The sequence below is a fragment of the Parasteatoda tepidariorum genome, chromosome 7 (assembly GCF_982258835.1).
Source record: "Parasteatoda tepidariorum strain Cologne lab strain chromosome 7, Ptep-v5.0, whole genome shotgun sequence".
Taxonomy (NCBI): domain Eukaryota; kingdom Metazoa; phylum Arthropoda; class Arachnida; order Araneae; family Theridiidae; genus Parasteatoda; species Parasteatoda tepidariorum.
The window spans coordinates 28,418,008-28,436,123 of NC_141761.1; the positions used below are offsets into that span (position 1 = coordinate 28,418,008).

An 18,116-nucleotide genomic window follows, 5' to 3' on the forward strand; every position below is an offset into this window, starting at 1 on the left:
TAAATGACAATTAGAAAAGAGAAAATCTAACAATCAATTGATATTCACAAGAGACGTACCTTGACATAACCTTAAATCCGTCGCTTTGTCCGTGGGATTGTTTTCACTCATTCTTTACAATTGTTATCCACTAAATTTGAAAATAAAAAATACTACCCTATTAAATTATATGTGTATCAAAACTAACTAAAAAATATTTATAGAAAAACAATAATTTTATGACTTTAATTATTTTTATGCTAGTGAGAACCAAAACAATATGGAAATGAATGAGGGAAAACTGGATCCCACCACGTGATTTCCCGGCCAATAAAAATGTAGTGTTAAACGTTTAACGCAACCTTGTTGGAAGTCGCATAAGAAGTATAACTTCAAAAAGTTACATGAAATTTAAAACAGAGGCATTGAAACTGAAAAATATATTTTGTAAAGTTACAGAGCAGGTTCAAATTACAAAGTTTGAAAACACTTATATTAAATTTATATTATTAATTTTCTTAAAAGAAATTGTCAAAAACTTTTTTTTCAACTTCTAAAAGCAAATATTTCCGAAGAAGGCTGGAAAATATATAAATATATGCGTCACAACATAAAAGCAAATAATTCATCCTCTATGCGTGGCATGGATCAGACGCAATTTCCGTGGCTGAAATCCCAACGCCAATCTCTCTCGTCTGCAGGTTCACGTTCATCAATAATTCACGGATACTAAAAGAGGGTCATGTGACCTTCGACACCCAATAACAAGTCTTCTCTATTTTCGTTTTTATAAGGAAGTCTATAAGATGCATCTTAACATATAATAGCGTTATAGATATATATATATATTTTTTTTTAAAACTCAAGAAGAAGAATCGAGGAATAGTTAAGTATGGCACTTTCCAAGAAACAAAAAGAAAATATTTATTAGCTGACAGCTTCACTCTTTTTGACAATGATAAATGATCTTTCGAATGTTAGAAAGTATATTTTTTCTGTGTAATTTATTGATTCGTTGGACGTAAATGAACAATGCCTTTAAATCTGTATGGTTAAATATTTACCACATTTTATTAATTAAATTTTGTGGGGGGTTGTATCATGCAATCTAAATTTCAACCACTTTTCGTTTTAGAGCAGCGGTTCCCAAAATTTGTTCCTCGGAACGCTAGCATTCCGTAGAAGGATGATAAAGGTTACGAGAGTTAAGACAATTTTTTTTTTAAAATTAGTAATTACCTGTAATCTGTGATTATATTTATATCTAATTTTTATTTATTTAATATTTCGATTATATCCATTACATTATTCAAGCAAAATGTAAGCGAAAGGGATCGTAGTTTTTAAAAAATAATAATAATTTCACTAGTATTTCCCATCAATTTTTTAAAACAAAGGAAACAATTAAGTTGTAACTGTAAAGAAATGTATCTTCAAGATCCTAGAACAAATGGTTCTGGTAGATATTTGGAAAAAATAAAACACAGATAGACATTCACAAAGACTCTTGATTTTTTATAGTATATTAGTAACATTAGTAACAGCAAACAATTGAAGAATACCGTTATTCTAAATCATAAAAAACGGATTTATCGCTGTTTGCAGTAAAAGAAACCTGAACTAACTCAAATTAACAATCAATAACTGAATCTATTATAATATTACGCATTTTTCAGTTACACGAAACTAATTTTGCAATTTTAATACACATTTAAAATTTTCTAGAAGTACTAGAGGGCTCCGCCCCTGGATTGCTATAGCTAATAAATAAATGATTTCATCCGAAATTTTTTAGTGTTGGCATAAAGCAGTTTTTCCTACGAAAGATGAAATTATTCAATCATATATACACTAAAAGAAACTATGTTTGCTTATGCTTCCTACGCCCAAACATTTCCCTTAGGATTATTCTAAAATCTATTAGCGAACATAAATATTTTTGCTCAGCAATTAATTATTAAAATGGCGTATAAAATTTCAGTTTTATTTTTATAACAAATTTTATGACTTCATAACAATCATTTAATGTACAGGCCATGGCAAACAAGGATACAGGCCAAGGTACAGGCCATACAGACTGATACATTAAATACAATTTGTGCGTCCATCACCACTTTGTACATGAAGCTGGTCGTTATTTTCTAAATCATAGCACAAATTTCTTTAACCGACATTTATAATAACAAATAGTTAATTATTTGCATCAAAAACTAATGCAATTTTAAAGCAGTTAATAAGTTTAGACACCGATTCAAATAAGTTTATCTTAATTGCTAAAAACCATCAAGTATATTTTTACCCGAAGAAGGTAGTCTCCTAAAATTACGTTACAATAAAGAAACAACTCTTTTAGATAAACTCTTAATTTGGAAAATAATCAAAAACGAAAACTCAGTAATAGCTGTAGGGAGCGAGAAAAAAATATAATTATTACAAGTAAATGTATTTAAATTGTGGATACAAAAACATTTTGTAGGAAAGCAATACTTAAACGACGTTTATTAATTTTAAGGTGATGACAACCAAAAAAGTATAAAAGTCAGTGAGGGAAAACTAAATCCAATCACGTGATTTTACAGTCTATTAAAACGTCTACAAAACGGTGTAACTATAATATGAGACAACTTCGTTTTTATTACATGGAGACAAATTAAATTTCATAAATTTAAGAATACCAGACAATTTTCAGCTTTTTTTATTTTCATAAACCATCCAACATTAATCTAACGGAACTCAATGTGTTTCACAAATAAATTTCGTTTTTAAATTGTCTTATTTCTTATTCAGTGTCAGGTTCTGGTTCTGGTTCTTCAGGCTTTGTTGATGCTTCAGGTGGGGGAGCAGTAGTGACTCCTTCTGTGCACCTCTCATCCAATCGGATAGTTCCAATCTATAACACATTTAGAAATTAAATAAACAAATATGAAGTACCATTATTATTTTGATTATTTATCCAAAGACTATGATGACTGTACTCTCATTACATCTTATAATTATTTAACAATATTTAACCTCATTATTTTGCTATTAGTCAACAGTTGTAAATTTTAAGCTCCCCCCCCCCCTGAACAAAGGTTATTTCGAAAATCTGTAATACAGTTGCTTTCAATAAAATGACCTTTATGGTAGAATATGACACTTTTAAATAATAGTGAAACAGAATGAAAACTAAAAGTAACATAATGAAAACTAAAAGTAACATAGAAGTTAATTTTCACTTTAAGGCCTTATGGACGAGGGGACAATATAAAGACATGTTCCAGTCTCTTACTAGAATGTTTTTAAGAGCATTTCTAGGACAAACAATACATTTACCTTGAGGTTGGCTAAAAAAAAGTTTGTTTTAGTTAAGAATATGTTTCATTTCATAGCTAACGATCTCAACTGCCAAAAAATGAGTTTCTGTAGCTATACACTTTCGTACTGGTTTTCAAGCTTTATACAACTAACGAGTGCTTTAAATAGCAATATTTACATAATGTAAATAGTAATATAGTATATATTTAGCAATATTTACTTTAAAAATGCTTAGAAATATGTTCATCAAAGTATATTTAAATTTCTTAAATTTCGTATTTAATTTTAAAAAATGTTTTTTTTTTTTTTTTTTTTTTTCAAACCTGATTCGAGACACATTTTTTTAAATCACTTTTTTAAAGTGTATGTTTGAAAAAAAGGGAAGAAATTTATGTTTCATATATTATTCAGTGTATTTGTTTATTAAATTGCAATTATAATTCATAAAGAATTTTTTTTCTTTGTAATTTCTATTTTTAAAACTTACATTTTCCGAAAAAGATGCATATATATATATATATATATATATATATATATATATATATATATATATATATATATATATATATATATATATATATATATATATATACTATATATATATATATATATATATATATATGTATATATATATATATATATATATACTATATATATATATATATATATATATATATATATATATACTATATATATATATATATATATATACTATATATATATATATATATATATATATATATATATATATATATATATATATATATATATATATATATATATATATATATATATATATATATATATATATATATATATACTATATATATATATATATATATATATATATATATATATATATATATATATATATATATATATATATACTATATATATATATATATATATATATATATATATATATATATATATATATATATATATATATATATATATATATATATATATATATATATATATATATATATATATATATATATATATATATATATATATATATATATATATATACTTTGGAAACAAACGTCTGCACTCTCCTGTCGGTTGAAACAAAAAACACTGAAAACGTTGATCTCTTTCTGCTTATTCAATTGTTCCGGAATCTTGTAAAATACATCAACTGGATTTACGTCATAATGAGGAATCTTGTAAGCTTAGAAAGGATTTCCAAAAATCGCGACTAATTGGTCCCTTAATATTATTTGCTTTGGTAACTGTAGATAAACTCCCTTATTTATAGAGGAATAATTTCGTGACGTTGTCGAGAAAAAAAAATGAAATTTTGAATATTCTATTTTATATTTAAAGAAAATGTTTCAAAGTAATTGGGTAACATGTCTAAATTTTAGAGTACTTTTAACCTTACGTTTAAATATTTTAGTTAAAGCAATTTTAAAAATTAAGGAAATAAAGTTTTATGTTTCGTTTTTAACCCTTAGAAACAGGAAGACCAGCGAAAGAGAGCCCAATTCCAAAATTAGGTAATTCTGAAACAATTCAAAGGTGTAGATACATTAATGATCTGTGCAAGCTGCATAGAGAGGCAGCGGCATCAACAATTAAAATAAACCACATTAAAATTGTTTGACACATCTGCGAATTTAACTTATCCTCTTTTACTATCAGAGACTTCATTTTCTAACTAATTAGTACACAAGTTAGAGACAGGCCTAGACAAAGAACTTGTTCACACTTGCACACGATTCACGCATTTCTAATCTTCATCCAAATCTGTGAATTTTTAGCTGAAAAACATATTTCATTAATCAAGTTCTCATTCTCACTGGATTTTGATCGGAGGTGCGATTCAGTGAGAATGAGACTAAAGGTGGGTTGGCTGCATGGAGAATGACTTTATAACACAGAGAATGACCATCTAGCAAAGGTTGGCTAAGTGGTGAACAGATTGTAAAAAGATTATAAATTAACTTTTTGGCCCACAAAGAGCTGTCGTATCAATTCGAAAGAGAATTTAGTTTTTTAAGAAAAGTTTTCAGACTATTCCAACAGTTGGCTGCAAAGAATTCTAGTAATAATTCCGTTTCATTCCGATTTTTTCTGGTACGTACAGACCAATATTTAGAAAATTTGTATTTATTTTTACTGATCTGTGCAGCATACACCATTGTCAGCTGGCAACTTCTGCTTAAGTTATAGTCTCATTACAGTGTACTGCACCATTAGTTAAAACTCTTAAAAGAATTCCGAAAATTGTGTCTAAAACTTTACATCTTTCACTATACTAAAAGAAAACACAAATATTTTTAATTCTAAATAGAAAAAACTTCTTTGAAACTTCTTTTGTTACGTATTTCTTTCTCTTGACTTCTTTCTTTTTATTCTCCATCTGCGCATTGTAATAGAGGGCGTTGTTTTCTTTAGTTTCTTAGTGTTTTCTTTTCATTCGACTTGCTTGTGGAATCGATGTTTGACCTGTGACTAAGTGAGTTTTTATTTTTCTGATGATTTTGTTTGAGTTTCTTTTCTTAATTTGTTATTTGTATTTCATGTTTTTTCCTGGACTTCTATACAAAACCATCGTGGTACTGAGGGAGTTAATTTAGGCATTTGTTTCTCCCTCAATTAGCTATGGCTACCGAGGCCGGTACTCCCTGAAGACGTCGGCTTCGGTGGTCATATTTTTATTTTTATATCCTTCGTTTCCTTTATTTTTTGCATCTTTCACTTCCCTATTTATTTCATTTTTTGATCACATCTTATTTCATTTTTTGATCACCTCTTATTTCATTTTTTGATCACCTCATATTTCATTTTTTGATCTTCAGTTATTTGAGAATTTTCCAATAATCTTTTGCATCTTTTTACTTCATTTATTTTTTATGCAAAAAAAAAATAAATTTTAAAATAACCATTGTTAAGCAACTTTAAAGCATTAAAGGTAAGAAATAAATTAATAGTTCGTAATGTAATGAAAAAAATCCACCTTAATCTGAAGGTACTTTTACATCAGTAAATAAAAATTTAGCAGAAACAAAATTTCCGTAGTTGTTATAAGAAACCAGTTTTACAAGTGAAATAAGTTTAATACTACCAAGGGTGATTCTCAGCTCAATATCAGAACCTGGTAAAATCATTCCCTCCTGGATGGCTCGACAGCCCAGGGTGATCCTTAACTTTTTCAAAGAGCCTTTTCCAGGCAAGTTTTCTTCCCTTTAATGTTTTCAAATTCCTGGTCCTCCAGACTATAGGAGGTCTTTATTAAGCACGTCAATCTATCTTAGGTGTCCTTTCTCCGCGCTTCAATTAAATGAAAAACGATTTTTTTTTCTTTATTTATTTACTTTTTTAAGTGCTGCTTTTTTCCTAACAACGTAGCCTGCCCTTCTTATTTGCTGTCGTTTGATGTCAGGTTTATTGTATGAACGATAGAGTTCCAAATTTGATCTTCTTAAACGCGTACATTTTTTTTAAAATTCCATCAGAGAAATAACTCTTAAAATCTTTCTTTCAAAGATACCATTCATGTTCTTATCAGACAGAGACATAAACCTAGTTTCACAAGTATTTATTAAAACAGGTCTTATAAGACTCTTATACAATAAAACAATTATTTTCATTTTGATTACTTTCCATTTCAGGTATTTTTCAATTCCATTAAAACATCTGTTGGTGATAGTAATTCTCTTTTGAATTTCAGTTTTAATATCATTTCTGTTGTTTACTTCAAAACGTAAATCCAGAACCAGTTAACAGCCTCAAAATTTTACTCTCCAATTTTTCAATTTCTTATTATAACAAGATTTTGCGAAGGCATATATTTGGTTTTATTTGTGTAAATTCTTAAGCAAATGCTGATAGCCTATTTCTCTAAAGATAAGAAAATTTGTGTAAGTGCTGTGGTTAATTGGGCAATAATATCTATGTTACCTGTGAAACCTAATTATTGTACTGATTTCTTAAAGATGTTTCTTCTTATATTGATGCTATACATTTTTACCTATTAAAGTATCTAACAGTAAGCAAACAAAAAAATATTTTTTCCTGTAACTTTTTTGCAGCATCTCCCCTTTTTAATAGATGTCATCTCGAAATAAATTACTATCTTCATTTTATTTATTTAAAATTTTGCAGTTTTATTTCTTTATTATTATTACACTGTGTCGTCAGTGAATTCGTTCAGCAGCATTGAGTCAAAATTAGCACGATTTTGTCTACTGAAAAGGGTGATTTTTTTCTTCAAAACAACACCATATTTAATATGGAAAAAGTGAGTAAGGAGGTAATCAGGGTTCATCAGGAATCAGCACAAAAGTTTTATATCATCCTTCTTTGAAATCAACCACATACCATTTCATTTGACAATCACCTGGCTTCAGCCACGCTTAAAAATTTAAGTAAATGACAATTCCTATCATATTAGGCAGGTTTTATAAAAGATTTAGGTTCTAAAAACGAGAATCTGCAAATACAAAATTATGCGACTATATTTTACGAAATAAAATGCGATGGCACGAAATAACCTACTTTTAATTTCTCACTCAAAAACGCCTCTTGAATATTTTCGGATGCATAATAAATTATAAAGTAACATCAGTAACATCCATGTAATACTTACAAAAGGAATGTCTTTGACTTCTGTGGGCTCACAAGACAAACCATTACCGCAAGGGCAGAACAAAATGTATTTCTCTCCGTGGAATGGCAACCTGTCATCTTCAACGCTGCATCGGTCACCTAAACACATTAGAAACAAATAAAAATATTTCTTTTAAGTATTGCAAATCACAAGCATAAAAAAATAAGAGAGAAATAGCTTCTAAACAGACTTTAAAACCCGCATAAATACTTTTCAACAAAAATCAAGTACAAGCGCAAAGCCTTTGACGTCACGGCTTGAATGACATCTTCGCATTTGTTTATGTTTATTTTTTGCGAAATTTGTGCTATCATTTCCGAATTTGTATAAAATATTTTAACATCGTAATATATATATATATATATATATATATATATATATATATATATATATATATATATATATATATATATATATATATATATATATATATATATATATATATATATATATATATATATATATATATATATATATATATACATATATATATATAAACTGCTGTTTGTAGAAAATGCAACACCATGAAAGAATCATCAGAATCAAATGAAATTTAATGCAGAAACGACTTGTACTGATACAAATAAATGATGAAATTTTCAAAACAAAAGAAACAAATTAAGCGTCCGAAATCAGTATTTGGTGCAGCCACCACGCGCTGCAATAAGTGCTGCTATACGACGTGGCATGGAGTCAAACAGATGTTGAATATCTGCTTGAGGAAGAGAATTCCATATCGCTTGTATGCGCAACCAAAGTTCGTCTTTGGAAACTGCAGGACGCGGATCAGGAGTGAGACGCCGACCAACCATATCCCACACGTGCTCAATAGGCGACATATCCGGCGAATAAGCAGGCCAAGGAAGAAGTTGCATGCGTTGTGCTGAACAGAAGTCTCTAACAGTCCGCGCAACATGTGGGCGTGCATTATCCTGCTGAAAGATAGCTCCAGGGATGCCTTGAAGGAAAGAAACGACTTCGGGCTGTAGCACTTCACGGACGTATCTGTTGCTATTGAGATTACCCTCAATTCGTATCAAATTGGATCGTCCATGATACGAAATCGCACCCCAGACCATAACTCCGGGTGTTCGACCACTATGTCGTTCAATAATACACTCAGGAAGGCAGCGTTGACCGGCATAACGTCTAACACGAACACGGCCATCATGGGTCCACAAATTGAAGCGTGATTCATCTGAAAAGACAACTTGGTGCCAATCAGCTCGCCAGTCTCTGTGCTCAAGAGCCCACTGCCGACGCAGCCGTCGATGATCCGCCGTGAGGGGAATCCTGTATAATGGCACCCTTGCACGCAATCCACGGCGCAGCAGACGACGACGAATTGACGAAGCCGACAATTGTACACCTGTAGCAGTAGACCAATGTGCTGCCAGCTGCCTGGAGGAAGCTGTGCGATCATTCACCGCCATGCGGAGCAGGTGTCGATCATCGCGCTCTGACGTCACCTTCTGTCGTCCAGTGCCTGTTTTTCGAGTTGTTCGGTGCTCGTCGGTCCACTGCTTCCAAACTCGCATCACTGTGGAACTGTTCCGCTGCATACGAGCTGCTATTGCGCGATAGGAAAATCCTCCTTCTCGAAGGCCGATTATCCTCCCTCGTTCAAACTCCGTAAGTTGCTTGAATTTCTTATTCTTCCGTCGTGGAGGCATACTCAGGTCTCACTAAACGTTTGCCACTAACAAATAATCATAGACTATTTTCAACGTCCGCTACAGCACTTTATTTATACGCTTTCAGCATCAATTCAGAGGGCGCTGCGCGCGCCACGCACGCGCGATGGCTCTGAAACTTTATTAATTTGCATAATATCCTATAATTGACATTTGCTGCGAATTTCATTTGATTCTGATGATTCCTTCATGGTGTTGCATTTTCTACAAACATCAGTTTATATATATATATATATATATATATATATATATATATATATATATATATATATATATATATATATATATATATATATATATATATATATATATATATATATATATATATATATATATATATATATATATATATATATATATATATATATATATATATATATATATCATCTTTAAATTTTCCTCCTGCCACCTAACCCATCCTCCAGCCTGTTGTCAACCAACCACTGATGAGTAGTATAAACATCAGAGCTTACTGGAAACTTTATTAATTATTGGTGTTAATGTTATCAGTTTTTACTGTGTATATTAAATATAAAACAAAGGTCAGAAACCTCATACTCCAAATTTTGCATTCCATGTTTACTGATTTGATTACTCAAAATTTTTGACGTAAAACGATATAAATGAATATATATGGGTCAGCACAGTGGTCAAAGTTGCTGGTGCTTGCGCCATTGTGAACTGAGGATAGATCTTTAGTGGTGGCACCTTCAAATAATAGGTATCAGTTAGTCTAGGAAATAATAGCGGCCAATACGTAACGCTGACCACATTCCTATAATGACACTTGCTGTTGGTTAAAAATTCATGAACCTTAACCTCCATTATCTTTCAAGATCAATGCAGGCTGTTGGGGGAATGCTAAGAAAAATATTTTGATACATTTAATATCTATTTTGATCAGTCTTTCATTCTAAAATATAAGAGAAATCTGATATATATTATTAAACTAAAATTAATCTGAATCAACTTTTGGTTTACCTTTAGAAGCTAATTTTTTGCAGTCTCCTTTTACGAATCCAAGAATGCTCCTTGCGATACAACATTGGTCAGCTTCACAGTCATCTGGTCCAGAGCAGCGCTTGCCTTCGACTGCCTGTAAATTGTCATCATAAGAGTAAGAACATGCATAAAAATTAATAAAAATGGAAATTAGAAGCAACTACAATTGAAGTTATTGCCTTCAGTATTCAAAATCATTAAATACTTCTTCGTGAAAATTATGCACTGCTTTTCTCTTTTTCTTAAACTTTAATTTTTAAATCATCCATTTTTTTTTTGTATTTGTATTTGTAATGTGTTTTAAAATCTTATAAAAAGAACTTCACAAAATAGAACATTTAAATAGGATCTATCCATCAAAAAGTGTTTAGTTTTCCAACATGTAAAACTGGTAGATTTTTCTTGAAAAGAATACGAATGTATCCAATCAAAACATACCCTGTTTCAAAATTTATTTATTCTGAAATAATGAAAAACAAAAGAATGAAATAAACGGTATATTGATATGTAAAAAAATCATAATTTTTTAAACTAGTAATAAAAAATACTAACAGATGGCTCTGTAGACTGCACAGGGCTGTAAACATGAACAAAGGAGGGCTAATAATTTTTGTTTATTTCCAGTGAACCAACGTCATCAGTTAGGAACTTTTGTTTATAATACAACCTTGTATTGCTTACAGCGGGCTTTTTTTTTTTTTTTTTGACTAATAGCGAAAATTATGTATAAAAATCTTTGAATTATACCATTTATTGAGTTTTTTTTATAGTTTATTGTTTGAGGATTAATTAATTTTTTATTTGTGTACTCTTTGTCCTGTTCTATTTTTCTCACTTTACTAAATACAACTAACTTTAAGAAATAGGAGAGATTTAAAAGTTTTGAGTCATGAAAATCGATTTTATTACCTGAAAATATACTTCTAATGCTGTATCATAAAATTTATGTATGATATTGGCTGCGTCGAAGAAACTACGAAACAAGTGTCAAATAAGGATCAACATCATAGTTTAGTCAGGATCAATTACATAATGTTCCTACCACGGAATTTAAAGATGAAACATGAGTGCAGTGTTATAAAAATATTGTGTCTAGGTCAGATGGTGATATAAGATAATGAAAAAATGCAACTTTTAGTATTTGTTAATTCCCTTGTCCCTATAACATATTTTTTTATAATTCGTTTAAATAGTTTCTCTTAATATTGTTATTGTTATTATGCATATGTTAAATTATGCATAGGCTGTGTATTATTGCATATTGTTATATAAATAGTTAAAAAAATTTATTTAATTTAATTAAGAGTTCATAATTATTATTCATAAGTTTAAGAAAAGCAAACGACCGGAATTCATTCAATGAAACAAAATCACATTTTTAAACATTTTAGAAATCAACTAAGATAAAAAAAGAAGCACAAATGAAATAGTTAAAGAGTCGTAGAAAATTTTTGTACTAACTATAACAAGTACAGACTTTCAACTTTCAAAATTCATTTTGTTGGTACAGGCGCAAAAAAGAAGAAAAGAAAAAAAAAACATTTTCCTTTTGGGTTCTTGTGAAAATTCAATTTGTGAAAGGAATAGTTTAAAAATAGTATATAACATTAAAATTGAAAAGAATTGCCACAATAACTAAAAAAATATGTAAAATAAAAGTTCTTTCGTGTTATTACTTATAGTACATAAACACAGAAATTTTTCGCTTCATTCATTTGACTATCGCCAAATACAGAGGGAAAATCTGGTGACGTAATTTATATGGTAATAACATTTCTGTTAAAAAAAATACTTATGATTATAAAATTTAAATATAGAGTATTGAAACCTTTCATTTATGATTTGACTTTCGTATGGTAATGATTTACCAGAAATTCTGGTTTTCAAAATTATATTTCTTATTATCAAGTACAAAATTGAAAGCTAATTTAACCGAATAAATGGCTTTTATGTCATGCTTGTTAAAATTATCTTTTGATAACAATGTCTTTACCAAATAGAATATTAATTAATTGACTGTTTGCATTTACTCAGTTTGTTTACTCAAAATGGCTGATTATATGCGTAATAAATACTATATTTAGATAAATCAAGTTTGGTGTCTGCTGTATGTCTCTTTTATAGGATTTATTGTGGGATTTATTTAATTATTCATTTACATGAATGGACTTGTTTGTAAATACAAAGAACATCTTTAAAACTTCTTTCAATTTGAAAATAAAGTAATATTTTCATGCAGTTCGTGCTCAGAAAACATTTAAAAGGAAATAATTTTTTTTTTGATAACTATAATTCGTATTTAATAACTTATGAAAACAGTCAAATTTGAATATCTTGAAAATTTAAAAAGTTTCTACCACATTTTTAAGTAGTTTTTGTTAACTTGGAAAGAAAGCTTTGAGCAGTAAGGAGTTTACCACAAATTTAATTTTGTACTATGAAAGATTTATTAAAAATGACATAGGCATTACATAGGATCTCACCCTTATAAATCATGTTTTATTTCCTATTACCGTGACTAGTTGTTATCTGGACAATCATTTTAGGGTTTTATCGTTTGTTATGAAATTGTGTTTTATGATAATAAAATGAAATTTGTGGAATTCAATGTAATTTGTGGACAACCCTTATTCAGAGCTTTCGATAAAAACGTTCAAAAGCTACTTAGAAATTTGTTAGAAATTGCTTACTTTTTCAAGATATTAAAATCGATGTTATTTCATAAGTTACAAAATACAATTCTAAACGAAATTATGAAAGAAGAAGAAATTTATGTCATCCGCGCATGCGCAGTATGAAAGGATTATTTTAAATACTCACATCCTAAGCAAATTCTTAACGAATTTCTTTCAAATTTCAAAATGATATTTTTATTATTAATTAAATATTACTCAGAAACTTTTGTTCAATTTGTTTGAATTTTTGAACGATAATAAGAAAACGTAAGTCAAAAAAATTAGTATTTTATAAAAAATATCCATATCTCAATGAATATTTAAGTTTGGTTTACGAACTTTTGTGCAATTATTTCATATGACAATCAACCTAATTGGCATGAGTTATAAGTTTGTTGCTGTATTTTTTGGCACAGGGTGTTCAAAAACACTTTTTTCAGTTCGTAATTTATTATTGGTCCCTCAAATCTCTAAATACTTTTAACTTTATTGACATGCATGAGAAATCTCATGACACTTCTAATGTTTCACAATAATTCTCTTTAAATATTTCATGAGCAATATGAAAAAATGAGTTAGTATAGCAGTGTTTCCATTATTTTGTCCAACCCCTGTCAATGCTTCATTCCCCATATTTCTATATTTTAAATTTTTCTCTTCGGAATATTGTCACAAACGCCCAAAAAAATTACAGTTGTCCTAGAAAGATCCTTATGATTAACGGCAGTAATTTAATTTAAAAGCCACGCCATCTTGGATTTTAAGTTAAGCTTTTGTTTGTGTTTTCTTGATTTTCTGTTAAATTTAACAAACGTTTGATGACAGAGCATACCTTTTAGAAAAATATTAAAAAAATAAAGTCATCGATTTATTAAATTAGAAAAAAATAGTGATTGATAATATTTAGAGCTTCGATTGATATTTTTTCAAAAATATCAAGCAAAAAAGCTACGTGATTTATGGTTTTGAGTAAGTAATTTAAAATTATACATTTGTCTGGTTTTAGACTTTTCAAAGTTAGATTTTGTTGGAGTTAAATTAATGAAAAAAAACAATTTGTACAACGCTATTTTAATATTAATTACGAATATTTATCATAAATATAAAAAAAAAATTATAATACTAAAATGATGATTTCAAAATTCTATAGATATTATTTTATCAGAAAAAAAAATGAATCAAAAATTTAAAATAGCATATATATATCTCAAATTGGGATTAGAAGATGGTCGTATATTTTTCATGTTTCAAGAAATATTGCCAAATAGAGTTGTGTCCAAAGGATTAAGAGAATCCTTAGAATTCTACCTCCCCGGCTCCACCCCTTCGACAATTGAGTTTGGCCGAAAGGGAAAATTTTACAAAATTTAGAATGGAGGATAGATTTTCCAGGAAAATTCTCCAGGAACTAAAAATTACGAACATTGTTCTTTTTCCAAAACTGAAGGAAAAAACGTATTCCATTCTGAGTTAAAAATTGCGGACAAAACTTTTAATAGTCATTCTGATTTATTGAAAAAATTCAGATTTGAGCCAAGTAGAAATTTTGCATTGAAGCTGTAGAATATTTATTTCAACTTATAAAATTTGTTTAGTTACTAACAACAAATACTCAAATTACTAATAATAATGACATAAATAATTAATATCTGAAATTATGAAAAAGTTAGATTTTATTCCTAATTTCTTAACTTTTATTTTATTCTATATCTGAAAGGACAAAAAATCGATAAAGTTTTGTCTTAATGCTTTTAAAAAAACAGCACTTCTCTTCATTGATTATTTTCTTATTGCAATGTCTGTTTTTGACAACTAATTATATCTGCATCTGATAAAATTTTTATATCATTTTAGCATAAAAAAAATTTAGTTTTTAGGACAAGTAATAATTATTTGCTGCAGAAAAAGAATTTTCATCATGTTTAATATTTGAAGAAAGTATTATCAATTATTATTAGGAATATTGCATCGGTAAATTTTGTATGTTTAGATGTAGAGTTTAAAATATTGACTGTTCGGAAAGTAATTTCGTTTTTTTTTTCCAACCAATAGGTTTTGTTTGATGCCCTTTCAAATATAAAAAGCAAAAAGCAAAAAGCAATATTTTCTTCGGCATATTTTGCATTTCAACTATCGAAAAGGTAAAAATGCTGTTAAAGCAAGAAGAAACCCTATTTGATGAGACCCTAGTGCCAAAACTGGTTTGCAAAATTTAGATCCGGCAAAATTAAGATTAATTTGCACTATGCCATTTCAGGCTGATGAGGACACAATAAAGGCAAGTCCATTTAAAGTAGTTTTATTTGTTTACTTCTTAAACTTGAAAAGTAATTTATTCAGAGAACTCCTTAAATACAAGAGCCATAAAACAAATTTCTATCAATTTTGTTAAAGTTTAAAAATTTTGTTTTTAGGGTTATTTTTACAGCCATTCTTTTATTCTTCAAGACCTAAATTACTCCAAATTATTTTCAATTTTTAAAAGTAATGTTTTTTTTTAATCATACCGTTTCATATTGACTTTTTAACATGATGCGTGATAAGCGTCACATATAAAGATAGGATTTGGCAAATATTTACCCACGAGGAGTTATTCACAAAAATCCTATCCTGTGACGAAATAATATTTATATAATTTTCCATCACTACTCTTTATAAAAATGTGCAACAATCAATAGAGAGTATTATAACGTTCAACTCATTCAGTAGATTTGTGTAGTGAATTTGCAGCACTATATACACAAACTTAAACTTGCCTGTGACCTCAATGCGTCAATAACTATTGTCTTGCAACGAACTGATGATATTATATTTACTAGTGGGCTGCGCACCCTGCTCGCTAACGCTCGCCACCCCCCAAAAATTGCTACGCAATCTTATATGGTTTGCTTTGCAAACCAAGCTCGCTTCGCCCGCTACTAGCTTAGGTACAAATTAAATTAAGTTAGGATTATTAGGACGTATAATATATTAAAATTTTTAGGATTCCTGTATAATACACACAAACGCGAGAACTCAGTTCGTGGAAAATTCGTCACAATCGTAGAAAATCTTTCCTTATTACTAAAAAAGAAAAGAAATTCCGCCTCTTCAAAGAAAGTCTTCTTCGAATTCTAAAAAAAATCATCATTTCGCCTTTTATTTCCAATGAAATCGCGATTTAAAATGACATTTATATGATATAAAATCCCACATCGTGATTCCTTCTTACGCGATTTAAAATCGTGTCTCGAGTTTCATATTTTCACAATTTTGTATCAAATATCGTACTTCGTATTCAGGTGATTTAAAAATTAATATTATGATTTGTGTTTAAGTTACTTAAAAATTATACATCGGTATTAGTATTTATGCGATTTTAAAATGAAACATCGAGATTCGATCTCGCGCTATTTTTAAGAACTAACAACAAGATTCTTACTCGCGCTATTTTAAAATCAGACATCGAGATTCGTACTCACGCGATTTTAAAATCAAATATCGAGATTCGCCTTCAAGTTATTTTCAAATCAAATATCGAGATTTGTATTCTCGCGATTTTAAAATCAATCGAACTTCGAGATTCGTAGTCCCGCGATTTAAAAATCATACATTTAGATTTATATTTACACAATTTAAATAAATAAATAAAATCTCGCATCGATATTTTTATTAAAACGTTGATAACATTCTGTTGATAAATGCTTCCTTCATACACTTTTTTCTTGCTCAGATTTCAGATATTTTTTCAATTATTTAAAAATTATTTTTGGACATAAAGTTTTTGTAATTTCAATTTTCAACTTTTTCTGTTTCTTTACCAAACTTATCCCCGCTGTATAAATCAATATGGACTTCTATAAAAAGCAAACACTTTTAAAAAAATCCATGATTTTCAAACACATTACGCCAAAATGAGGTGGCTACTAAAGAGATTTGCAGAAAGTTTGCAGAAAGATTCGTATTATTTGCAAGCCTGACTGTAACCTCTAACAAGTTAGCAAAATAATATAATTAATAGCTATTTTAAGGAAAAGTGAAACATTTTTCTTTAAAAACGAAAACTAGCTCACCAAGAAGACTGCTAAACAAAGAGCGATACAGAATATCTTCATGATTCTCACTTAAAACGAACTGATGCGGTGCTTGCAACTTCTGTGGCTGTTCCTTTAAATATCGACGTATCTAGTAATTTTACTAAACACAAAATGATATTAGTGGGAAAACAAACATTTGTCATTAATACATTTGTTGACATTTCATAGACACCTGGTGTAATAGATCTTATTTATCTGTTATCCGTACTTGTTATCTATTCTGATTTGATTGTTGGCGACTTACCAAAACTGAGTATCTTATACTATGAAAGAATATTTTTGCCGAACAAAAGAAAAGCATACGAGTTGAAACGTACAGGCCAAAATTAAGACATCTTACTACTGGCCAGTAGCCAGTAGTAGAATTGTAGGGGATAGTTGCCACTTTATAAAATATATGTTGCCACTTCCTCAAGAATTGAAAATTTTATTTGATTAACGATGCTGTTAATATTAATATTGTAAGGCTTTTCATTTCAAGCATTTCACAAAGTATGGTAAACATTACAAGATCCATTTCTAAAATTTAAGAAACAAACCTGAAGTAAAACAATTTCAGAGCGCCATAAAATATCTATAATGATTCAATATTTTAGTAAAAAATAAATTAAAAAAATGAACCTGGAGTGCATTTTTACCAAGAAAATGTCAATCTAGTATTGACTGGAAAATAGCTTTTTAATCGCTATTTGTTACATTTAGTTGCATTGTGATCGATGGCCTACCGTTAATTTTGCCTTTTACCATATTTACAAAGGTAAAAAAGTTTTGAAAA

At 29.0% G+C, this 18,116-nt stretch overlaps 1 protein-coding gene across 1 annotated transcript; it reads right to left on the reverse strand.

Annotated features, from left to right (window-relative positions):
- Positions 1 to 2,658: 2,658 nt before the first annotated feature.
- LOC107455404 (U1-hexatoxin-Iw1c) lies at positions 2,659 to 17,380 on the reverse strand. Its single transcript, XM_016072959.4, has 4 exons — positions 17,318 to 17,380; positions 10,570 to 10,684; positions 7,874 to 7,992; positions 2,659 to 2,869 (listed from the first exon to the last, which is right to left on the reverse strand). The coding sequence occupies exons 1-4, from the start codon at positions 17,357 to 17,359 to the stop codon at positions 2,759 to 2,761; spliced, it is 387 nt and encodes a 128-aa protein (XP_015928445.1). The 5' UTR covers positions 17,360 to 17,380; the 3' UTR covers positions 2,659 to 2,758.
- Positions 17,381 to 18,116: the final 736 nt, after the last annotated feature.